The sequence below is a fragment of the Leptonychotes weddellii genome, chromosome 13 (assembly GCF_054177405.1).
Source record: "Leptonychotes weddellii isolate Sample4059 chromosome 13, ASM5417740v2, whole genome shotgun sequence".
NCBI lineage: Eukaryota > Metazoa > Chordata > Mammalia > Carnivora > Phocidae > Leptonychotes > Leptonychotes weddellii.
Window position 1 is genome coordinate 32,871,642 of NC_138381.1, and position 26,490 is coordinate 32,898,131.

General features: G+C 36.4%; 1 protein-coding gene across 4 annotated transcripts in view; it reads right to left on the bottom strand.

Moving 5' to 3' along the window:
- KIAA1328 (KIAA1328 ortholog) overlaps window positions 1-26,490 on the bottom strand; it is a 326,771-nt gene that overhangs the window by 202,180 nt on the left and 98,101 nt on the right. For all 4 annotated transcript variants that reach the window (XM_006733328.3, XM_031028159.2, XM_081801332.1 and 1 more), the window contains one exon: window positions 11,640-11,767. In XM_006733328.3, the coding sequence (XP_006733391.2) occupies window positions 11,640-11,767 (128 nt within the window). The remainder of the gene's footprint in view (window positions 1-11,639; window positions 11,768-26,490) is intronic.

The following is a 26,490-nucleotide window of genomic DNA, read 5'->3' on the forward strand; positions in this document are numbered from 1 at the left end:
GGTTGCTTCTGTCCCTCTACTAAAAAAATACCCTTCTGAGTACTGTACCTGATCCCAGTCTGGCTGGTAGAAACAGTATCTATTCACAGCCTTATGTAAGTTCTAAGGATTTTTCCTCTTTTGGTGGTTCTTTCTCCAGACTCATTAGGCTTTTTTCATACTTATGCATTCATCATCGCTTATTTTAAAACTTGAGAGAGGCCCTCTGAGGATCTCTAGAGAAATCTCTCACCGCAGCTCTCCCTTTACTGGTGTTCTGCCCTGCAATCTCACACTATCTTGGCCTCCTCAAGCTCCCAGCTCCATTGTCTCACAGTCTGGAAACCACCAGTCTCTGTGTGGGTTCTCCCTCTCTGCCTTGCCAGTTGGAATCTCCCTCTAGGAGCATTCTTCAGCAATTGTATGAATCATCTAGATTGTTTCCCCTCTTTCAGGGATCACACTCTTCAGTGTCTAATGTCCAATATTTTGAAAACGTTTGTATATATATATATTCTGTCCAGTTTTCTATTTGTTTTAGTGCATATATTTAGTTGCAATTATTCTATTCTGTCTGGAAGTGGAAGTACTGGAAAGTATTTTTTTTTCTTGTGAATTTTTTTTTATTATGTTCAGTTAGCCAATATATAATACATCATTAGTTTTTGATGTAGTGTTCAGCAACCCATTAGCTGTGTATAACACCCAGTGCTCATCACAACACATGTCCCTCTTAATACCCATCACCCAGTTACCCCATCCCCCCACCCTCCTCCCTTCTGTAACCCTCCTTAAACTAGGAATCAAAATAGGTTTTGTTCTAACTCAGATTCACTAATGAGGGCTATTAAGACTATGATAAAGATTATGAGGTCACCTCTATGTAGCAGGTAATAGCAGCATGTACACTGGCTGTTTACTTATAGCTCTGAATTGCACCAAAGTAATCCTTAAATTCTATGATTACAAAAGTGAACATGGCAAATGACTCTTAACCAAAGAGAAATCAAGAAAATAAAAGATGGCAGGGACTGCCGCCCCAAGATTGCATGGCACTGAGTAGTGGCAGTGGAAGTAATGAGACAGATAATGAAGTAATTATGGCATATAGTCACAGGTGAAGACCTTTATTTAAGAAGTCTTCCATCTGCAAGTGATTACAAACAACGTAAGCTTCTCTGAATGAGTAGGAGGACTGATGGTAGGGTGGAAAGAAAAGCCAGAGAGAGACAGATCAGAACCTGAAAATCATCTACAGACTTGGAGGGAAATAAGGAGAAGCCAAAGAACAAAGGGGAAAAAGATAGAAACAAGAGTAAATACTGAGGAGTGACAGAAAAGTTTTAGCAATGGACCAGAGAAAAATGACACTAATAAAAAGGAAGGTAATAGCTACAGCAATTGTCAAGATGAGCTGAAAGCCACATAGGTATGGCTTCATAAAGGAGGCTAATGAACTGGGTGAATCTTAGCAGCTCTTCTCAGTCACCTCTGGCTTCTGCACAAACCCTTCTCTATTGCTCCAGCTTTTGTGATGGGCAGTTGACACATTTTCTAATCTCCCGCAGTTACTTATTTGGAGACACCAAACTGGTCTCATAAACAGGTCTCATTACCTATTTATGTGCCTTTCCTCTTACTGAGTTTTCTTCTTCCTTTAACAGCTATCTTGTACCTCTATTTTTCTTTCTATATTGCAATATTCTCAAAGGGCTCATCCATGTATGCCCTACCTAGTCACTCTCTATTACATAGCCTTGTTACTTTCTGAAATTTAATTTCTTTTTCCTTGTTAAATTGTCTTTTGAGATTATATGGTCCATGAAGGCAGGATCTGTATCCAGAACACTCAAAACAGTGAGCACACAGTAGGTGCTCAATATACATTTGCCAAGTAAATAATTCCATTTATCCTATCCATTCCACTTATCTTTCTCCCATATGAGAAAATTAATCTTTACACGTTGACATGAACTTTAAAATTTCAATCAGATAATGAGTGTTATTACTATAATGACAGGATTAACCAATCAAATACTATACTATAGCTCAAAATCACATTAATTTGAAAGAAGCAGCAGACAGGCTAGCAAGGGTTCAAATAAAAAGTTAACAAGGGAAGAAATAATTTAATGTTCACTGAATAAAAAAGACTATAAAAATCAGGCAACAAGAGTGTCTGAAGTTTAACTTAGTTAACAGGCACTTGAAGGAAGAGAAGTTATGAGAAGGTTTGACTCCATAAATAAGACAGTCAGTTATTATATTTTCTGAGATATTATCTGTTTATCTGGAAGGTGCTGTCAAATATCTTCGTCAGTGATACTTGATATAAGAATGTCAGTATTCCCATCCAAAATGGGGGAAAAGGGTGTTTAGGATTTCTTCCAGCTGGTACCTCGGTCCTTTGATAAAAAGCCTAGCTCTGAAAGAGTGCAGATGGACAGTAGGCTGTAATAAAAAGTGGCCCAATTCTCTCTTCTGCACTTAGACTTCTTATCTGAGCATGCTGTTGCTAACTCTGTAAAATCAAGGATGATTACTGCGGCTGCTTATATACTGCAGTCAATAGAACTGGTTCCAGGTCAAGACTTTCTGTTCCATGAGTAAAAATTCATTCATTCCTGGACTGACACAATCTATTTATTTATTTATTACTTTATTTTATTTTTAAGATTTTATTTATTTAATAGAAAGAGAGAGAGAGTGAGTGAGTGAGAGAGCATGAGCAGGGGGACGTGGAGAAGCAGACTCCCTGCCCACTGAGCAGGAAGCCCGATGTGGGGCTAGATCCCAGGACCCTGCATGACCTGAGCCGAAGGCAGTCGCTTAACTGACTGAGCCACCCAGGTGCTCCTCAATCTATTTAATTGTGGTCAAAACCACAAACAAAATTTAACCATCTTAACCACTTCTAAAGATACAATACACTAGTTTTAGTCATATACATTGTTGTATAATAGAACTCTAGAATGTTTTCATCTTGCAAAAGTAAAACTCTATATCCATTGAAAACTAACTACCCTTGCCCTGCCCCCCCAGCACATCCACCATTCTACTTTCTGTTTATAAGAGTTTGACTACTTTAGAAACCTCATGTAAGTGGAATCCTGTAATAGTGAGACAATCTGTTTAGTATTAGATTCTCTTTCCTATTACATGATGACCTATGACAGCTGGTACAGTCTTTGAGCCACTTGAAATAAACAAACAAAATAGCCTTCTGAGATGTAGGGCTGAGAAAAAATGTCAAAATAATCAGATACAAAGGCAAATAACATTGACTCCAAAGAGAGTGACCATAAACCTAAGTTGTTCAACATATTTTGACCATGTATCCCAATCATATCTAATATAGAGAACATACAAAGTTCAATGTTATTAATACTATCAGTTTAAATATTTTCCAGATTTAATTTTGAATCTGTAACCTACGAGTAGAAAGCCTATTTCTTTAAGTCAATAGCCAAGTATTAGTGTCTAGGTTGCATTGAAAAATAGACCTTCTGGTTTGAAAAATATTTGTGGAATACCCAAGTATGTGAAAGACTGTGCACTCAGTACCAATTATCAAGTAATTTGATTTGAAAAATTAATATTAAGACAATAGAAAATATATGTCTTTCATGTTGATTTGGTTTTCAGTGATTATGAGACTTACAGTATGTCACCAAATAATTATTTATTATTCAATTTAGCCTGATTTGAAGATCTGAATTAGGTATGCATGACTTTCAATGGAGTGTATAGAGACTGATCTCTTCTCTCAAATTGGTAGGAAATGGTCTATGTTAAATTGTATAGTTGTCTGAATAAATAATAAAAAGGCCATAATAAATAAGATAATGGGAAAAACATACTGAAAATTAAAATATTTAAAAACTAGTAAAATAATCCATTCTGCAGACTGGACAGCCACCATGACTTCTCTAACACAAAATTCATATATTTAAATACCAGAAAAATGAAGAATTTAGACAAATGAAAATAAAGATATAAATTTTCACAAAACAAACTAGAATCTTACCTAGAGAAATATGCCCCAAGAATTTCATAAATTTCCAGATACTTAAATACCGCTGTGGTATACAATTTGCTTAACTTCTCACCTATGGCAAGCAGCTTCTCAGATGAACCCAGTGATGCCTATCCCCTGGTAATCCTGCCCTTGTGTGTGATCATCTCCCTTTGTGTGTACTAGGACCTATGACTTGCCTCTAATATAGCAAAAGTGATGAAAGTTCACTCCTTCAATTAGGTTACATAAAACAACAACTTCTGTCTTGCTAGTAGACTCTATTACCTTCTTGGCTTGTATGTTTTGATAAGACAAGGAACCACCCTGGAGAGGCCTACACAGCAAGGAAGTGAGGGTGGCCTCCAGCCATTAGCCAGCTAGGAGGCCCACAATCCAAAAACCCATAAGAAACTGATTTCTGCCAACCACAATGTGATGAACATGGAAGCAGATTCTACCCATCCTTAGTCAAGCCTTTACATAAGAATACAGCCTCTGTTAACACCTTCATTGCAGCCCGCAAGAGACGCTGAAGCACAGGAACCAGCTAAGACTTGACTGAATTTCTGACCCACAGAAAGTGTGGGAAAATAAATATGTATTTTAAGCCACTAAATTTAGTGGATATTTGTTACAAAGAAGACATAACTAATATACTACCTTCAAAGAAAGGATAGCTCACAGTCTTGTTGCATGAATTAAATGACATGTATTAAATATGAAAAATTAAATTTAGCTTAAAATACAGATACTAGATGGCTATGCTTGCTCTCCAGTTAAGTAATTTATGACATTCCAGCCAACAGCCAGGAAAACATAGTTCATTAAGAATATAAAACAAATTTTGGTAACAACTTTACAGTAACTTATATCCTGTACTTTCTTTTCACTGTATTTTTTTTACATTAATAGACTTTTTTAAGAGCAGTTTTAAATTTAAAAATAGATTAAAAAATTTTTAAATAGATAAGATATACTTCCTCTCTTCACCCCATGTTTCCCTGATTTTTAACATCTTCTATTACTGTAGTTTATTTGTTATAACTGATTAAATCAATATTGATGCCTTATTATTACCTGAAGTTCATAAAATTTACATTAGGGTTTACTCTTTGTGGCTTTGTGTTATAGGGTTCCATGGGCTTCGAGAAATGCTCTACCTATTTATTTCTTCCCTTCCACTGACCCCAGGCAATCATTGATCTTTTTTCTGTCTATACACGTTTGCCTTTACCCTATGCTTTGAGTTGTAATTTCTTATAGTAATATAACTTACTCTTTAAAAGACCAGTAACATGCAGTGAGTCAGAGTTAGTAAATGTGACCAAGTATTCAGACTTCTCATGTTCTTTATTGGAGTTCTCCTTACTTATATTTCAGCAAATTCTTCTGCATTTTGATAAAGCATTACCTTCTCTGGTACCTTCTATGGTACTCTATGTACCATAGAATAATACTTTTATCCTTATTTAAAGGCAATACTTCTGGTTACTATTAACTACATAAGACTAAATGATATATGTGATCAGTGTTCAAGTTCACATGGTTACTGTAACATGCATAAAGGGCACTGCACTTAAAGAAAACAAAAACTGGTGCTGAAAAAAACCAGTATCTGAAGTTAGGTTTCCAAAAAAGGTGTCCTTATGTTGAAGTTAAACTTTGTGGGTGGTAAAAAAAAAAAAAAAAAAATTGTGGCTGGTATGAAGGGTCTAAATTTATCTTTTCTCTAAGTGTCCAATAGTCCTATCAATGCCTGTTGAAAAGATTTTTTCCCAATGAATTGCATTAGCATTTTTGTTGAAAATCAATTTACCATAATTGCTAGAGTGTATTTCTGAGTTCATAGTTCTGTTCATTGATCTATATGTCCATGATATATATGGCATATACTATACTGGCAGTACTATACTGTCCTGAATACTGTATGTCTTATTTTCTATTTCTGCATAACTAATTGCCACAAATGCAGTGGTTTAAAATAACACAAATTCATTAGCTCATAATTCTGTAGGTCAGAAGTCCAGGCAGGCTTGGTTAGGTTCTCTGCTTGGTTTCTCATAAGACTAAAAGATGTCAGCTGGGCTGGGCTCTAATCTGGAATATCTAAGGAAGAACCTGCTTCCAAACTCATTCATGTTGTTGACAGAATACATTCCTTGTGGTTGTATGATTTTGCCAAGGGGAAAAAGTCATGTGAGTCAGGTTAAAATTTTATTATACTGCAGCTTTAGAGTAAATTTTGCATTTGGAAAGAATAATTTTCAAATTTGCTCTTATTTCTCAAAATTGTTTTCAGCTATTCTTATTCCTTTGGATTTCCATATAAATTTTTTCATCTTATCAATTTCTGCAAAAACCAAATTATCAAAATATGCTGGAAATCTGATAGAAATTGCAATGAATCTACAGATTAACTTGGAAAGAACTGCCACTTTGAGTCTTGCAATCCATAAACATGGAATAATTTCCATTTATTTAGATCTTTAATTTCCCTCAGCAATATTTTGCTTGTTTTTAGTGTGTAAGTCTTACACTGCTTTTATTAAATATATCCATTTTTAAGTTGTTCACTGGTAGTAAACAGAAATAAAATTGATTTTTGCCTATTGATCTTGTATCCTGCAACCTTGCTGAACTCATTTATTAGCTCTATCAGGTTTTTTTTGATTCCTTAAGATTTTCTACATACAGGGCGCCTGGGTGGCTCAAGTGGTTAAGTGACTGCCTTCAGCTCAGGTCATGATCCTGGAGTCCTGGGATCGAGTCCCACGTCAGGCTCCCTGCTCAGCAGGTAGTCTGCTCCTCCCTCTGACCCCCTCCCCTCTCATGCTCTCTCTCACTCTCTCTAATAAATAAATACAATCTTAAAAAAAAAAAAAGATTTTCTACATACAAGATCACATTGTTTATGAATAAAGAGTTTTATCCCAGTAACAGAAAACTTTCTCCAATATAGCTCTCTTCCATTCTCCTCCCTTTGTGCAAATACACATGCCATCTTTATATCTTATAAGCTCAACAATATAGTTTTAAAATTATTGTTTTATTCAGGTATCTTTTAAGTTATTTAAGAAAAGAGGGATGCATAATTACTTTTACCAGTGCTCTATTTCTCAGTGAATTTGAATTACTGTCTTAAGTCATTTCTTTTCATATGAACAAACTTCTATTTGTATTGTTAGGCAGGTAAGCTAGCAACCAACTCTCTCAGTCTTTTTTTATTTAGGAATGTCTTTATGTGATCTTCACTTTTGAAGGATAGCTTTCCTTGATTGCTAGGTTGTTGTTTTTTCCCCCTACAGCTCTTTGACTATGTATGCCATCCTACTGTCTAGTTCCTCCATTGTTTCTGATGAGAAGTCAGCTGTTAATCGTATTCTTGTTATATCTATAGATCTTTTATTCTGTGAGGAGCTTAGTACATTTGAGCCAGACATTCTATTACAGATATCCAAAGAGCATGACTTTTTCTTTGATTTGGTTTGTCAGAAGTATGGTGAACCTTCTGGACTGCCAATAAAATCTGGGCTTCTTAAACTCAAGGGTAGCTTAGTACTAGATGAAATTAAAATAAATATTACACATTAAATACATATTAAAATGCATAAAATTAGATAGAATTAAAATGGTAAGGAACTCAATTACCACATGACTACATATGGCAGTTAAACAACAACAACAAAAATTCAACCAAAAAAATACATGAAAGTAATCTCAGAACAGGAAGTAGTCCCAAGGCACTCTGGCCCTAAGCACAACAAAAACTCTTCTTTTTTTTAAAGATTTTATTTATTTATTTGACAGAGAGAGACACAGCGAGAGAGGGAACGCAAGCATGGGGAGTGTGAGAGGGAGAAGCCGGCTTCCCGCGGAGCAGAGAGCCTGATGTGGGGCTCGATCCCAGGACCCTGGGATCATGACCTGAGCCAAAGGCAGACGCTTAACGATTGAGCCACACAGGTGCCACAACAAAAACTCTTTTGACAAAACTATGGAGACAATGGTAGTAGAAACCACCAAGAAATATTAAACATATACTCAGCAATGATTTATCTTTAGTATATTTCAAATTCTGTTCAATCCATGACCCAGACCCAAATTAAGAAACATGGAACAAGTAATTATGAACAAGATGGAAAGGTTTCTATAAAAGGTCTTTTACCAGATCAGAACAGCAGAGATTCATTAATATCTATTGCCCATGGCTGAAAAGTAATAATGATTTTGTCCAATTTATAGAAAAGGGGAAATCTCAAAAAGATTCCAAATCTCCTTTATTTTTTATATCATCTTGACAAAAAAAAGAAGAGGTAAGGAAAACAATAAGGTAGGCCTACATACCAACATTTTTAAGTGACAGTGGGAGAAGCTACTCAAAATGCTACCTAGGCTTTTTTTTTTTTTTTTTTAAGATTTTATTTATTTATTTGAGACAGAGAGAATGAGAGACAGAGAGCATGAGAGGGAGGAGGGTCAGAGGGAGAAGCAGATTCCCTGCCGAGCAGGGAGCCCGATGCGGAACTCGATCCCGGGACTCCAGGATCATGACCTGAGCCAAAGGCAGTCGCTTAACCAACTGAGCCACCCAGGCGCCCCTACCTAGGCTTTCTCTTAATATAAAGAATACTTCAGAAATACTGTAACATTTCTAAAATGGTAGAGCCTATCAAATAAGACTAAAGTAGAAGTTATAAGCATCATAATTTGAGGTGACATTAAAGTTCAGGTTCACAAAAAAGAAATAACACTCAACTGTGATAAGAAAAGCTATACTCTAAAATGTACATTGGCCAAAACTGTGGTTACTAGATCCTCCCACATCCAAGACCACAGTTATACTATGGGTAAGAACTATTTCTTAGGATCAGGAAATGAAGTGGCAGACACACATCAATGAAATATTTTAATCTAAATAGAACATGTGAAAAACATTTCTAGAATCCACAATGAATCCAGGCTGAATAAATGAGAAAATTCACCTTTGATAGCATAGCAAGAAAGAGGATGAGGGAGAAACAAGGAAAAAATGGAGTAAATGGAGTAAATGGAGTAGTTTCAAGGAAATGGCAGAAGTCAAAGAAGAAAATCATATGACAGGGCATTCTTCTGGTGAACTGCGGATTTAATTAAACTATAAGCAAAATTTATAACATGCAGTTTGAGCTAGCTGCCACCAATGCAAAGAAGAAACAGAAAAAGTCTCTTAAAGTCAAATAAATGCCTCATGAAAAATGAACTGCTGCCATCTCCATCATAAAATCTGGATATTAAATTAAAAAAAAAACCTTATTTTGAGAACAAATAAAATTTACTGTTTACCTGACATCTTCATTCAGGATCAGAGTTATTACAGTGATGCCCTTCCTGACATAAAACAAACTTGTTGACCAAACTTACCCAATTCCCATGAGAGGGAATGTTCAGGTAAAAGAAGCCTGTCACAAAGAACAAAACAGATATCATAGGAAGCAAGATGATAATCTCCAGTTGGCGTTCAAAAAGAAACTTATTTTGCCTCTCTAAACTCAAATGGCAGAGCCTATAAGTAGCTTCAATTTCATTTTCATTGCACATAAGACATACTGACTTGACTACCAGGCACTTCCTGAAAACATGGTTTTAAAATTTTCTCATGACTAAGTCAAAATGAAAATTCAAAAGTATCTCTTTTTTTGCTTTGAGGGTGCTCTCTCCATGTACTTGGCCAACATCTTCATTCTACTACTAGTGATTTTTTTAGTTTTGTTCCTCAAAGTTAAGGTTAGAGAGTCAGTGTTAATTATGAGGGGTCTCTAGTGAAACCGCCAAGAATCACTAACTTAAACAAAACATTAATACCCGAGAAAGTTTTTTTTCCCCCAATTTCAGAAGTAGATAAAAAAAGAAAAGAGAGAGGCCTCCTTATCTAGAAGTCTTTAGAGCCCCCTAGATGCCTCCAGAGCCCTCTAGTGACTATTTATTGACTCTCAGTCTATATATTTAAGGTCCAAAGGCTCTACACTGGCAATCGAAAAACCCTCTGCCTCCCCTCCAATACCCTTGCCAAATGGGTTGCCCTTCATTTTTGTGGCCCCAACACACCTTTGTCATATAGACAGAAGGAGTGGAAATACAAAAGCAAAGGTCAGAAACCTGATCTTTATGGTACAATTTTCTCTAACCTACCCGAGAACAAGAGACAAGGACCACCTTCCAAACTGCCTGCCCTGCTTTCAAAGTGGCAGGGGAAATCCAGCCAAACCATCAAGATTAGCTGCCACCATCCTCTGTCATTTTATAGCCTACGTTTTTCAGAAAACAGAAAAGAAACTATTTCAAGTTAGAATACAAATAAACCATTCATACTTCGGCCATTTTTTTTAGTTTATTTTTCTTAGTAATTTCTATGCCCAACATGAGGCTTGCCTGAACTCACCACCCCAAGATCAAAAGTTGCATGCTCTACTGACTGAGCCAGCCAGGTGAGGCCATTTCTTATAAATGTTGTGACTTCAAAACAAGGACATAAGTCTGAGCTACACAGCATTCCAGCAAAATTATTATTATCTTAACCTTTCCATGAGTCTAAACTTTAAGTTCAAAACTGAAGTTTTCTTGGTCCAAACTCTTCACCTATCTGAGATAGTGGTCTCTGGGCTGAACAGCAATGATATTCTTTAGAAGGGTTGCAAAAAATCATTCACAGGACCTGATATTATTCAAGAGGGGAAGATAACACATTAGCACAATAGCCAGGCTTTAATATTTAATATGAATGGCTTGGACCCTACTGCACAGTTTTTTCTACAATGTTTTAGTATATAACACTTACTGTTCTCATCCATTTGAATATTTAAACTCATTTGGATATGAAAAAGTACGAAGTATCACTTGCTAGAGGGCAAGAAGTAAGTTTTTAGAGCTTGTTTCACATCACAACTGGCAGGGTTCTGAGCCTTCATTTAATTATACAATATATACCATTTAATGATATGTATATAAATGTTATATACAAAGACTCTCATACATACTTATGTGATTAATATATACATACAAACATAAAGTCATGCAAAATACTCCAATTTTCTTCAATTAAAGATTTTATAAGTCACCAAATCACTTTTATTATTCTAAAAATGTAAATGTGAGTTAGGCAAGGCTCATTAATGTTTTCCACAAGGACAATGAGTAACAACAAACAGCCCACCTGATCTTCTTCATTAAGCAACAGAGCAGTGAGTTTTTTTTTTTTTCACTTTTTAAGATAAACTTTTTATTTTAGAATAGATTTACAGAAAAGCTGCAAAGATAGTACATAGAATTCCCACATTGCTCACACTACTTTCCCCTATTGTTAACATCTTACATTAATATGGTGTCATCGAGCAGTGAGTTTTCTTTACCATTCCTGCTGTGCTTTCTTACAACTAGGAGCTTTCCCACTGACCCAGAGCCTGCTTCAAGTAATCATTCCTGACCTCTGCGCCCCAGGAATAGGAGATGAAAAAAAAAAAAGTAAATGACACTACCTCAATCACATGCTATACTTACATGCTTTAAGACAATGTTATATTCTGTGACTCAAAGTAAAGGCAAATGATTCTTCGGACATCTTGCTGATCCATTAAAGTCAAGAAAAGGTAAGAATAAAGATGCTTACCTGTTGTTCCTGCACTCTAGCAGCACCAAGTTCTGAGAGAGACATGGTGAGCTTCTCTTGCTGTTCTGATAGATATTTCTGATAGAGACTTAGAAGTTCTTGGCATTCTCTATACTGTAGCTGAAGAGGTGAGATTGTAAATTAAGGGAAAAAAACGAATAAACTGATTCAAACTATATCTATCAGTGCTGCTTTTTAGATTCCAATAAACAAAAGAGAGAAAAAAGTGCAACCATATTTGGTGAGAGTGCACGTAGGTGAACACAGTACATATATCCACCCCTCCCCCCAAAAATCATGTAAACAGTAATTTGCAAAGAGAATAGCAATGGTCATCTCATTTGAAGAGAAATTTCTCTCTCAAATCTTTACATTTGAATGAATAAAAACAAACATGCAAAAGAATGAAGTTCTCATTCTTCATGAGAGACTCCTATCTCACACCATATACAAAAACTAACTGAAAATGGATCAGTGACCTAAATATAAGAGCTAAAACTGTGAAACTTATAAAAGTAAATCTTCGTAACCTGGGATTAGGCAATGGTCACCTGAAAGCACAGAAGCCAAAGAATAAACACATAAATTGGACTTCCAAATTTAAAAAATAAAACAAAAAAACCGACTTTTGCTTCAAGGGACCCTATTAAGAAATTGAAAAACAACCTCCGGAATGAGAGAAAATATTTGCAAATCATATAGATGATAAGGGACTGGTATTCAGAATATCTAAGGACCTTGTACGATTCAACAATAAGGAACTATTTAATCTAATTAAAAATGGGCAATGAACTTGAATAGACATTTCCCAAAAGAAAATATACATATGTCCAAGCAGCACAAGAAAATATGCCCAATATCATTAAACATTAGGAAAATGCAAATCAAGACCATAATATGAGATACCACTTTGTATCTACTAGGATGGCTATCATCAAAAAGACTGACAATAAAAAGCTTTGACAAGGATGTGGAAAAATTACAACCCTCCTATATAGCTAATGGGAATGTAACATGGCACTGCTGCTTTGGAAAATAATTTAGCAGCGCCCTCAAAAGTTAGGCATTGAGTTACATATGACTCAGCAATTGCACATTTAGGTAGGTATAAGCACAAGAGAATAAAAAATATATGTCCATACAAAAACCTATACATGAATATTCAGTGTAGTATTCTTCGTAATAGTGAAAAAGTGAAAACAACTCAAATGTTACCAAGTGATAAATGGATAAACTAAATGCAATGTATCTATACAACAGAATACTCTTCAGCCATAAAAGGAAACAAAGTATTGCTACATGCTACAATACGGATGAACTTTGAATACATTATGCTAACGAAGACAGACACAAAAGGCCACATATTGTATGATTTTATTTATATAAAGATGTTGGGGTTTTTTTTGTTGTTGTTGTTATTGTTTTAAATACCTATTCCAATGAACTAGGGGAAAGAATACCCAGTTCTAAGTATACAGGATCACAAGTAAGTTTTATTCATCCACATTCACTTTCTGTCCTCTTCTCCAATTTTCTGAAGTATATATTACATGAGAAAAGCTGAAGGAAAAAAAATGTCCAGAATAGGCAAATCCATATAGATAGAAAGTACATTAGTGTTTGCTAGCACTAGGGGTGTGGGAGGGGGAATAGGGAACAACTGCTAATGGGTACTGGTTCTGGGGGGTAGGTAATGAACATGTTCTGGAATTAGACAGTTATGTTTGCACAGCTTTGGGAATACTCTCAAAACCATTAACTTGCAGACTTCAGGCCAGATTGGGCGCATTCAGGGTGGTATGGCCATAGACTTAACTGCACACTTCAAAAGGGTAAATTTTATTGTGTGTTATACCTCAGTAAAACTGCTACCAAAAAAATGCAGAGTAGAAGTGATAATACTGTTGTGGTAAAAATAATTACTGCCTAATTTACAAAGAAAGTTCTAACCATATTAAACATAAAGGGATTATAATTAGATTTTGTCTTGTTTTTCTATAATGTCAATTAAGTCAATGTTTCATAAATAAAACCATCATCAGGAAATTTTCTGCCCATATACCTCTCTACATTTTTCATAGTCTAATGTGAAGAACAGCTCCTCAAACTTGCAAAGTGCTCAAGATGAAGATGCTAATTGGAAAGGTCACCTAACTGTGTAGATCAGGTGTGTGAGAGACAGTTCCATCCAAGAGAGAGTTCTGTTTCTTCTCATTGTGGTAATTTCCTCCCCAGGCCCATTTTTCTCTCAGATCATTTCCAAATCTCCCCCTTCGCACTTAATTATGTATGCTGTTGGTATAAAAATCACTATCCAATGAGATTATTCTGTATAAATACTTTTACAATAGGTCATCACGATTAAGGGTGGGAGCAGTATTTTGTAAATGTCAAAAATGGTGACTGGTTTCAGTATTCCTTAACATTTTCATAACCTAATCATCGCCTCTGGGCAGGTTCCTGTTCTAATAACTTTTGCCAATCATGACTGCATAAATAACCAATTGCTTCATTATTCTCATTATTAACCTTTAACAAAAAAAGGAGCCAGAGATGGCTTATAGAAGAGGAGTGGTTCTAATAAAAGGAAAGGTTACTAAGTTTAAAGAATACATTAATTAGAAGAGCTTGTTGAATACTCAGTGTCTTAAAAACAGTAACAATAGAAGGAACAGTGTTCTAAATAAGCTAATATGATTTCAAAGTCAATCTATGTCAGACTAGGCTGGTTTTCCATTGCATGCTTTTTGTCAGTAAGCTTCAAAAGACGAGAATGATGTGTGATGGTCCCAGGAGTTCCTGCCAGCTATCATGTACATAAAAAGAATTTTTTAGTCTGGCTGTTACCATAGGCAGTAATGTTTACAGTAGATGAACATGTTACCTTCATGCAGAATAAGAATTATACTCTGGAAAAAGCCAGCACAATTATACAGCCTAAGAGTTAAATGTCAGCATTTGAAGACAAATTACAGGCAAATTCATTTAAACACATGCTATGCGGCAGAATATAAAAACAGGCAGTCCTATCCTTAATCAGTTTTTTATATTTGTCTTGATTCACCAGATTTTGAAATGCCTCCCTTTTCCTGGAAAATCCAAAATATATGTCCAAACAATACAGTAATTTTCCCTCCTCCCTAACACAATGAGACTTCACCCCCCCTCTGGAGAGAAAGATTTATATAAAGAAAATGTGGGTGAAATCCTTTCTTCACTGATTTGGGGGCGGGAGTACAGTGAGAAAAAAGACATATTTAACTCAATCCTGGCCAAATGACAGAAAAGAATGCAACAGATGTAGAAAATTCAATCTAAGGGAAGGTGTACACCAAACCATGACTGACAAGAATCAAACATACAGGGACACCTGGGTGGCTCAGTTGGTTAGGGATCTGCCTTCGGCTCAGGTCATGATCCCAGAGTCCTGGGATTGAGTCCCGCATCAGGCTCCTTGCTCACTGGGGAGTCTGGTTCTCCCTCTGCCTCTCCCTCCGCCTGCAGCTCCCACAGCTTGTGCACTCTCTCTCTCTGACAAATAAATAAATAAAATCTTAAAAAAAAAAAAAGAATATAACATACAGGTAATCTGGAAAACCACCATTCAAGAACTGAAAGAAACAGCAGTCGTCACAACCTCATCAAAGAAAGAAATCTTCATAAGATAAACAATTATAAATTAAGATTAAGCAAGATCATATCAAAACCTAAACATCAAATTAATTAGCCAAAATGGCTGCTGGAAATGATCATTTTGCAAACCTTAAAGCCTTAATTCCAAAATGCATTCTATAGGTAAATACAAGTAAAGGTCAAAGTAGAATGAATAGGGACATAGGGAGAAAGAAAAAGAAAAATCAAAGGTGGAGGGAGAAGGACCAGAGACAGGATGTATTACTAGTAGGCTGCCAAAGTAGGAAGTGATCGCCTTAAGCTGGAAGATTTCCTCTGGCATAGCAAAGACCACTCTTTTACCCTATCCCACCCTTGCCCTGGACATTTGGGATACTGAGATCTGGTACTTAGTAATCCTGATTTAATACAGAACTCAATGAAGGAACATCTATATGGCAAGAAAAAAAGGGAGCATCATTAAACTAAAAAACAAAAACAAAAACACATAAAAAGCACAATTCTCCTTTTCTGGAACCACGACTCCTTGGAAAAAATGGCTAATTCCCATTTTGGGGTATGGAAAGTACAAAGTAAGCTTGAAACATGTTGCTATGCTATATTGGAAAAAAGTATGTAAAGAGAAATAGATGGGGACTTGTCAAATGGAATAGAAGCAACCCTGAAGGAGATTCTCATTAGTCAAATTTGGGACAATATGAGCATTGGAAGGAGTGACTCTAACAGCAAATTTAATAGATACATATTTACCAGTTCATGGTGATACTTCAAAAAGATAGAAAAGCATGAAAGGGGAAAAAAAGTAAAGCCCTTCTTTACAGAAGAATCCTAGCTAATTACTTGGAAGGAAAGGTCAAATTTTAAAAATCACCATTTTATAACCCCCAATGCAATAACTCATTCAGACAAGGATCATTAATGGGGATTAAAACCAGTAGGTGAAAGATTAATAAATAAGATATAAGGTGTCAAGATTAGTTACTTAGAGCAAAGAAGAAAATGTGCCCTTAAATGGTGAAATCTGGTAGTCATTACCCAAAGTGAATTAATTTAAGATCACTAATAGTGAAAAAAATAAAGATTATGTACCTCCTAATGTATAAAGTAGGCAATATTGCCTATGAAATATTCTTGCTAAATGTTTTATTTGAATTTAATCAAATCTGTAAACCTAACTCCCATTTCAAAGAAATGAGAACAAAGGAACAAATTAAATTATAGCACAAAGAACCAATCAGACAAATCCAGAATATGGGAGATTTTGCAAAGTACTCTTCAAGCTCTTTGAAGTCTTCAAAAAGTCCATGTCATGGGGGTTGGAGGTTAGAGATTGAAGACCAACCAAATGCAACCCATGGGACCATGACTGGACCCTAGGTCAGGGGAAAAACAGCTATAAAAGACATTCTTGGGACAATTAGGGAAATTGGAATATTGACTCAACAGTTGATATTATGGAATTATTGCTAATTTTGTTAAGTATCATAATGTGGTTTATAAAGAGAAATGTTCTTATTCTTAGGAGATGAATGTGAAGTATTTAGGGTGACAGATGACACTCGGCTCAGAAAAAAATAAGCAAATAAATTTTTATATAAGTCAATAAATTTATTCATATCTACATAAGTTTATATAGATATATATTTATGTAAATTTGCAATAAAAATAAAAGCAAATATATGAGCGGGCATGAAGCAAATATAGCACAATGTCAACAACCATGAAATCAAGGTAGCGTATATGGCGGTTCACTGCACTCTTCTGTCAGCTTTCCTATATATTTGAAAATTGTCATAATAAGTAGTTGCAGAAAAACTTGTTTTGGTTGTATTTTTTTGTTTTATTCATTCTACTATTATTCAGTCTTCTCTTGTCTTTCTACTTCTACCATAAGTTCCGTGGGGATAAGCAAAATCGTAAGCATCAGGTCAGACTGATGAGAGCTCTCTACAACTCCATGTATCCATGGTCATTAAGTCAGGTGACAAACTGTTAGTATGATCTGATGATATACCAACAGAAACCTATCCTTTAATCCAAAGATAGGCATATCCAGGGTTGCAAAAGATCATTTTTAAAAAGCTTGTCAAATTTTCTTCCAGTCATTTAACAAAGGCAGTAAGAATGACTAGAGCACAGGCTTAGGTGTCACCCAACATTCTTGGCTGAAATCTTAATTCTGGCATTCAGTAATAATGTAACTTTGGATAAGTAACTTCTCTGACATCCTCATCTGGAGATGGTAATACCTACCTCACCTCACAGGGCAACTATGAATATAAATGAGCTAATAAATGAAAAGCACTTAGCATAGCACACAGAACAGAGCATACGTTCAATAGATCTTTTGAAAAGAGATCAAGGGCACAAGAGATAAAAAGTGCTGGCAAGAATGTAGAGAAAAGGGAATCCTGGTGCGCTGTAGGTGGGAATGTAAATTGGTACAGCCACTATAAAAACAGTACGGAAGTTCCCCCCAGAATTAAAAATAGAAGCACTATATATGATTTAGCAATCTTATTTCTGGGTATATATGTGAAGGAAATGAAATCACTATCTTAAAGAGATATCTACATCCTTATGTTCACTGCAGCATTATTTACAATAGCCAAGACGTGGAAGCAGCCTAAATGTCAACAGATGGAGTTAAAAATGTGAAACACACAAACACACACAGGAATATTATTCACCTTTAAAAGAGAAATAAGTTTTCCTATTTGCAATAATATGGATAAACCTTGAGGACGTTATGCTAAGTTAAATAAGTCAGACTAAGAAAGACAAATACCATATGATCTTATTTACATGTGGAATCTAAAAAGCTGAACTCATAAAAACAGAAGGTAGATTGGTGGTTGCTAATGGCTGGGAGTTGGGGGAAATGAGTGATAGTGGTCAAAGGATACAAACTTCTAGTTTTAAGATGAATAAGTTCTGGGGAATCTAATGTATAGCATGGAAACTATAGTTAACAATAGGTAATAGGTACTGTATTGTATCCTTGAAAGTTGCTAAAAGAATAGATCTTAGGTGTTCTCAACACACACACACACACACACACACAAATAAGGGAGATAATGGATGTGTAAACTAACCTTATTATGGTAATCATTCTGCAATATATACATATATGAAATCATCATGCTGTACACCTTAAACTTATGCAATGTTATATGTCAAATACATCTCAATAAAGGTGGAAAAAATGATACCAAGGGGCTGAGAGAAAGAGACTTAAACAAATAAGGATAACATGTTCCAAGAGAGGCATTTAAACACAGGATACAATAGAGATTTTTTTTTTTTTTTTAAGTGGGGGTATGTGGTCAGTTTGACAACAATTGCAGGGGGGCAGTAAAGAAAGACTCCAGCAGAGCAGATGTGAGCCCAGAAATGAATCTTGGTAAAGGAGTATATTGATGCACTGGATAGGTAGGGTGGGGGCGGACCCTCAACTAAAAGATCATCAGGAGCAAAGGCATGAAAAAATGAAACTGATATACACACTAAGGGAACTGCAAGTAGCACAGTATGGATGGTTACCTGGTCATAAGTAGGGAGAATGTGTGAAGAGGCTGCAGAGGCAAACAAGGGCCAGATCTGGAATGTTACACTAAGTTCCTGAATTTTATTTCTATATAACTCACTGATGCCTTACAACCAATTTGCATTTTATAAAGATATCTTTGGTAGGCATATGAAGGGTGGACTGGAAAACTTAAGACCAGAATTAAAGCAACCAGTTAGAAACTTGCTACAACAGTCTAAGTGAGAGATGCAAGGGACCTGAACTGAACAGAGGCAGAAATTAGGGGGGTTGGGGTTTTAAAGGGAAATTTAAGACACTGTCAGCTATGAACTGGCTGACAAGACGTATGACTAGATGCACAGTTCCCTTTACCAAGACAGAGAATGCACAATAAAGAAAAAGTCTGGGTGAAGGGGGAGAAGCTTTAGACACACTGATTTGGAGATGCTTGGGGAGCATTCACTCGAGATGGATAATGAAGGACCCTTGGATCCCTGGGCCTGGAATTCAGAAAAGAGGTCTCAGTAGAAAGAGAGAATTTTGAGAGTTAATCACTTTTTATGTGGTGGCTGAACACATGAGTATGTGACATTGTCCAGGGAATGTGTGGTTTCATTCATTCATCTGTTCATTCATTTTTTCATTCAACAAGTAAGCTCCATAGAGCAGGAATATTCATGTTTTGTTTATTGCCAGATTCCTTAGCCTATATAATATGTACTCAATAAATATTTATTGAATAAACACATTTACTGAGTACATTAATATTTGAGACTGTGCCAGATGCTAGACATATAGTGATAAACAACAGTAACACTGTCTCCTGCAGGGAGCTTATCATCCAGGAGAAAGGCAGGTAATCAAACACATATTTATAATAACGAATGATGGAAATAATGGCAAGAACGTTATATCGTGCTATGCTAGCACTCCCCAAGGAAACAAGTGACTGAGGAACAAGGGAAAGCCACCTAGAGAAAGAAATTTTCCAAATGAGAGAAGAGAAGGGGGCCAATATAACAATAACATATAAAGGGCAGGCCAAGGAAAAGGAATCAATAAAAAAGATGTAGTCAACTGTGTCCAGAGCAGCAGGGGCCATACCTGTTAAAGACAGAGAGCTGAAAACGAAACAAGATGAAACCAAAGAGGGAGACAAACCATAGGAGACTCTTAAGCTCAGGAAACAAACTGAAGGCTGCTGGAGTGGGAAGGGGTGGGAGGGTTGGGGTGGCTGGGTGATGGACACTGGGGAGGGTATGTGCTATGGTGAGCGCTGTGAATTGTGTAAGACTGATGAATCACAGACCTATACCCCTGAAACAAATAGTACATTATATGTTAATTTAAAAAAAAAAAAATAAATAAAAAGCTTAAAAAAAAAAGTACATACACACACAAAAAGAGAGCTGAGGAGGCTACTGCTAACCCTTGCCAGAACACAAGTCTGACATTACTTAGTTATTCACTATCTCCCCCACTGTTTTGGTAGACAGCAGTTATGCTATTTTTCACATCAAAGAGAGAAGCTTCTGGACAAAAAGAGATGTTTTACTCAGGGTCACCCTGAGACAAAAACAGGTGACCATGAGGGTCCAACTCTAATGCAATCCATTAGTCACAAGACTCCCAGGGAATATAAAGAACTCAAAGATTTTCACTACGGCAGGTACTCCCTTCACTCTGAACACCTACACACTACATGACATATAAAGATAGCATATACTGTGTATTCTACTTAGAATGTTTTGCCTATCCTTATACCTACAAAATTCCTGTAGTATAGTAAACAGCATACAGCTAAAATTATTTGATATTACTACCACCTGAAGTGGCCTGTGTGCTCCTGGAAGTCACAGTGTATTAATTTTGGTATCTCTCTAATACACAGCAGGCACTTCAAAATGTTAGTGAAATGAACAAAGTAAACAGGTGTCTATTGAATTTCATGCTGTTTTGGGTTGGGAATTGAAACAAACCATAGATAGGCCATGTATTCTTTAAACTAGCCAAGAGGATGGCTAAAAAAAAACTGATTCATTAAAAATTTTAAGTTGTCCTAATCTCATAAGATTTTCCCATCTTATAGCAAATACGGCTTCTGACCATGTCATATTTCTCATCTCACAATCATTTCCTCTTCCCCCATTTCAAAAAAAAAGTATACAGTGTCTGAGATAAACAGAGGTCCAAATTATATAAGTTTGGTACTCAATGACAATATATGCAATTAAAAATGGATTATTGGTAAAAGAAAAAGTGATACCAAGAGGAATTGATTAGCAGAGCTAGACAAGAACTTCACATAAATGTTTACACCCTTTTATTAAGTTGTGTTCTGTGCTGGAGTACAATCCACTGATACAAGTCTGAAATTTTCCTTTAATTAAATTTATGGCAAATTCAGTGCAGGCCACAGTGTTTTTCAATATCCTGATGATAGTAATCTGTTGGGGAGAGGAACAAATCTCCAACTCAAACAGGAGAAAACTCAGTATTCTGGACATTTACAAAAGAAGAGAAATGCCTCACCCAGTTTCTTCTAGAAACAGCAACAAAAACAGGAGGCACAGAAAGATATTTAATTAGAGTAATTAACTAGCTTTTTAGTTTTCTAAGCATCATAGTTTCTACCTTTCTGCAGAGTTGCAAAACAGGATGGGCTGAAACAGACTCAGAACTGAGATACTTGAGAGTTTGTCTTTGCTCACCTAAGCAGACCCTGAGGTTTCAGGAAACCAACCACACAATGAGACTGGAGGTTTAAAGGGAAGGACACTTACAATTAAAAGTTCATATGCAGATATCCTAAAAAGCAGGCAATTAATATGCCAGATTGACCAGAATTTTGATTTCTTTAGAGTTTCCTTTTCACATAACACTCTAATAACATACATACACAAGCATTCATGGTAGATGTTAAAGACAAGGCTGCAAAAACAGTTCTATTGAAAGCCATGCATTTCTCTTGCTTCTAACTTGCTTAAAAATTTATCTTTTGTTTAAAAGTTCCATGTTTCAGCTAGACCCAAAGGAGAAGTATTTCCTCCATTTGGAAGGCTGCTTTAAATGGTTCAGACTTTTTTGAGTTACAGGAACTAGTCTAAAATTGTAGAAAAAGAAGGCTCTTATCTCACCCCTCCTCCGAACGTTATAAGGTGAACTGTGGTAACAATGATGAACACTTGAAATTTTCCAGTTTTGGGGCACCTGGATGTCTCAGTCAGTTAACCGTCTGCCTTCGGCTCAGGTCATGATCCCAGGACCCTGGGATCGAGCCCCACGTCGAGCTCCCTGCTCAGCGGGGATTTTGCTTCTCCCTCTGCCTCTCCCCCTGGCTTGTGTTCTCTGTCTCACTCACTCTCTCTCTCAAATAAATAAATATTAAAAAAAAAAAAAAAGAAAATTTCCAGTTTCAGAAAGGGGATATTCCTGACAATATAGACCACTGAAAACTGTCTGCACACCAAGTTTTCTAGACTCTGAAAGGCCAATATGTGAAGTTGTGTGTATAATGCTTTGTGAAGGAGAGCTAAACATACCAAGCTGGCTAGCCATGAAGAACAGGCTAAAAGCTCCTCAGAAAGAACTCATCTCATTCTACTTCCTATCTTCAAGCAGGAGAGTTTCATTCTTGTCATTAAATTAAAACCCTCCATGAACTATCAATATCAATACACATAATACTTCCCTTTCTTCATATTCCTTTGTCTACCTGAACTATTTATGCTACTATGTAAGACCATTCCTTTCCAAGTGGAAACATATACTGAGTTTAAGAGATCCCTTGTTCTTCTTTTTCAAACTAAGTAATCCAGTGGTATTATATTTTCCTCATACAGTTCATCTTCCAGCTCTTATAATTTTTGTGTTTGTCATCTCTTGCTTCTTCAGATTCCTCATTAGAGTTCTCTTATAAGAGTCAGATACAAAATTAAATGCTTATTACCAGGAATAGGTACCTGAATTAGAGCATCTGTGGATGACTTTACTTGGGGGCAGGGCACTTCCAAGTGTTTTAAAGACATTGTACTTAATTCTCATCAAAAGGAAAAAACCATTAAGCACTATTATTAGTCTCATTTTACAAATAAATTTGCTGCACAGAATGGTTAACAATTTACCTAAGGTTACTCTGTCAGTGAGCTAGGATTTGGAGTAAAGTCTCAGAACACTAGCTCAGTGTTTCCTAGACAGTAATGTACACAGGAATCACCTGTGAATCTTGTTAGAAAGCAGATTCTGATTCAGTAGATCTGAGGTAGGGCCCAAGATTCTACATTTCTAACAATCTTTCTCTGAATGATCCTGATGGCTGTTCTGGGGACCACACTCTGAGTATGCGTGCCTTTCTAAGTACCCTCCCTCTTCCTTGGTATCAGTGGGAGAAGGCCTGTCCTCCTCCTTTATACCGAAGCATATATAACACACTATCCGACTCCTTTGCTTCTTCCCTTTCATCCATCTTTAGAATATGATGGGCTTTTTTCTCTCTTTTGGTCAATTGCTTTTGTTTTGGAAAGAAGCATATAAGAAATAAAATAGGAGATGTGAAATAACTCGTTTTCTTCATTAAAAGGAAGCAATATTCTGGATTTTCAGAGCACTATAACATTTCTATTGTGACTGGCTGCTGAAGTAATAACAATTAGCAAACATTACCTATAGGGTTTGAGAATTTATACTGGGGGAAGAGTCCATTGGAAAGGTAAGCAACATTTTTCTCTTCTACTTTCAAATGTCCAGCCTATCTACCTTGCCCAAGCACCCTGCTAAGCTTATGTTTGCAGTATGATTTCTGAATTCAGTCTAACGTTGCCAGACCATTAGCTATGGGGGACAGCACTCTTGCCAGAGTTGCACGGACTTTTTCATGAAGTACGAAAATATGACCTAATATAATAACTCTAAGTAAAAATCAAACGATGTTCATAAAACAGTATTCATAACTAGAGTGAAAAAGGAGATTTCTTATAGAATGGAATCACACCTAACATTTTAAGGTTAAACCAGAAAAAGTAGTAGGAATATCTCATTTCTTGCCTCTTTGAAAATGATGGAGTCTACTGCTCACGAATGTAAATTATTGCTCAGAGAAAAATTAAGTAACTTCTATGTGCAGGTTTATTACCTAAACTCAGCAAATGCTGCAAAGACTGAAGGTAATAAAGCATTTTATGAACAACTTCACTTCACTGGCTCCTAATATAATTGAGCTTATGTGAACTGTTTAGCAGAATGATATTTTAAAAACTGGTAAAGAGGGCGCCTGGGTGGCTCAGTTGGTTAAGCGACTGCCTTCGGCTCAGGTCATGATCCTGGAGTCCCGGGATCGAGTCCCGCATCGGGCTCCCTGCTCAGCAGGGGGTCTGCTTCTCCCTCTGACCCTCCCCTCTCTCATGTGCTCTCTCTCATTCTCTCTCTCAAATAAATAAATAAAATCTTTAAAAAAAAAAAAAAAAAAAAACTGGTAAAGAACCAGATTATTTGCTTGACCCTCCACTCAAGAAATGTTACAGAAAAATAGCTCAAAACATTCAAGGAGAAAGTTTTACAGTGTCATTAAAATCATGAGTAGGTTTTGACTTAACAATTTTAACACTATTGACTACTAAATAAATTAATCCAAGAGGCCACATTTAAAAGAACAATCCCTGAGACCTAGTTTTTTTCTTTTTTAATCTATATATGCTTAACAATAGAGAATTAGATCTATCATAAAATTCAAAAGCAATGAACAGAATAGTTAAAGAACAGTTACAGTTAAGGAACAGAACAGTTAAAGCCAAACACAGGATGTGTTTAGAAAATTGAGTCAATGTCAATAGCAAAAAAAAAAAAAATTTTTTTTTTTTTAAGTAGGCTCCATGTCCAGCATGGAGCCCAATGCAGGACTCAAATTCATAACCCTGAGATCAAGACCTGAGCTGAAATCAAGAGTCAGATGGATGTGTAACAGACTAAGCCACCCAGGTGCCCTGGCAAAAAAAAAAAAAAAAAATTAAGAAAAAAGTATGATTAGTACTGTGGGATTCCTGGTTCCATGTAAGATGAAATAAACATAATTTTCCCTATTCCTCTCATTGAGTACAGTTAAAACCCTGGACATCATATATAAAACAAACATAAGAATAATGAAAGATGGAGAGAAGATGGTAGAGGCTAGGGGCCTCAGAACCTGGAGAACAACACAGTGGTGTGTTGCCTACTTTTGTTTTTGCTTCAAATACCTTAGACTGAGTGTTGGAGAAGTCAACAACCCAGAAATGCCAATAGACACAGACATACTCAAAATATCTAAGAAAAGCCTATTCCACTAGCTTAAAAAAAAGGGGGGGGGGGAAGATGCCTAGCAAAATGGAAAACTTTTAGGCAAGAACTGCCTTACTTTAGCCAAGTTGCACAAAAAACATTGCAGCCTCACCCTTACCTCCAGGCTAAGCAAGAAGCCTGGACCTCTAGGTGTTCTTCTACCCCAAAACCCCTTCTCTGCTGGGGTGTTATCAGAGAAGACTGGGTGGGAAGCCAGGATTTTAATCCCTATCTGACAGTAATAGCTCCCTCCTCTACCTTGTTCAGCCTCATGATTATTAGTAGAGGCCTCATAGGGAGCCTGGATTTCAACTCCCATCTAGCTTTAATGAGGCGTCCCTCCCTGGTGGGGTGGGGTGAGAAGAAGCTGAGTGGAAAGCCAAGACTTTCACAACATTACCAGTATTAACAGTGGAGGCCATTTGGGAAGCTCCTGCCCTTCTCAGCCAGGATGATATCAGTAGAGGTCTAGGGATGAGCTGAGCTTTCATCCCCACCTAAAATTAAAGAGGGGAAGCCTCTTCTTCCCCCGCTGGTGTGATGTCAGAAAAGATGTGCTAAAAGGGATGACTTAAATAAGACTATATCATAACACCCAAAATGCCTAGAATGCGATTAAAAATCACTTGCCATACCAAGAGCCAGGATAATCTCAACTTGAATGAGAAAAGACAATCAACAGATACCAATACTGAAATGACAAAGATGTTGGAATTACCTGACAAGGATTTTAAAGCAGTCATCATGAAATGCTTCAAAAAACAAATACAGACATGCTTGAATTAAATGAAAACAATCTCAGCAAAGAAATAGAAAATATAAAGAATGATCAAATGGGAATTTTAGAGCTGAAAAACACAATAGGATAAAAACTTATTGGATTGGCTCAACAACAGAATGGAGAGGACATAGCAAAGAATTGGTGAAGTTGAAGAGAGAACAATACACATTATCCAATCAGAACAAAAGAGAGAAAATAGGCTGAAAAAGAAAATGAACAGAGCCTAGGGATGTGCGGGACTATAATAAAAGATACAGCATTTGTGTCACTGGAGTCCTAGAAGGAGAGCAGAAAGAGGGTAGAGCTGGAAAAACATTAAGAACTAATGCCTGAAAATTTTCCAAATTCAGCAAGAGTCAAGAAGTTGAGCAAGCCCCAAACAAGATAAACCCAAAGAAATCCATGTCAAGACATGTCATAACCAAACTTCTGAAAACCAAAGATGAAAAATCTTGAAACCAAGAGAGAAGCAGCACTTATTTATACTCCTTTTTTTTTATTATGTTATGTTAATCACCATACATTACATCATTAGTTTTTGATGTAGTATTCCATGATTCATTCTTTGTGCATAACACCCAGTGCTCCATGCAGAA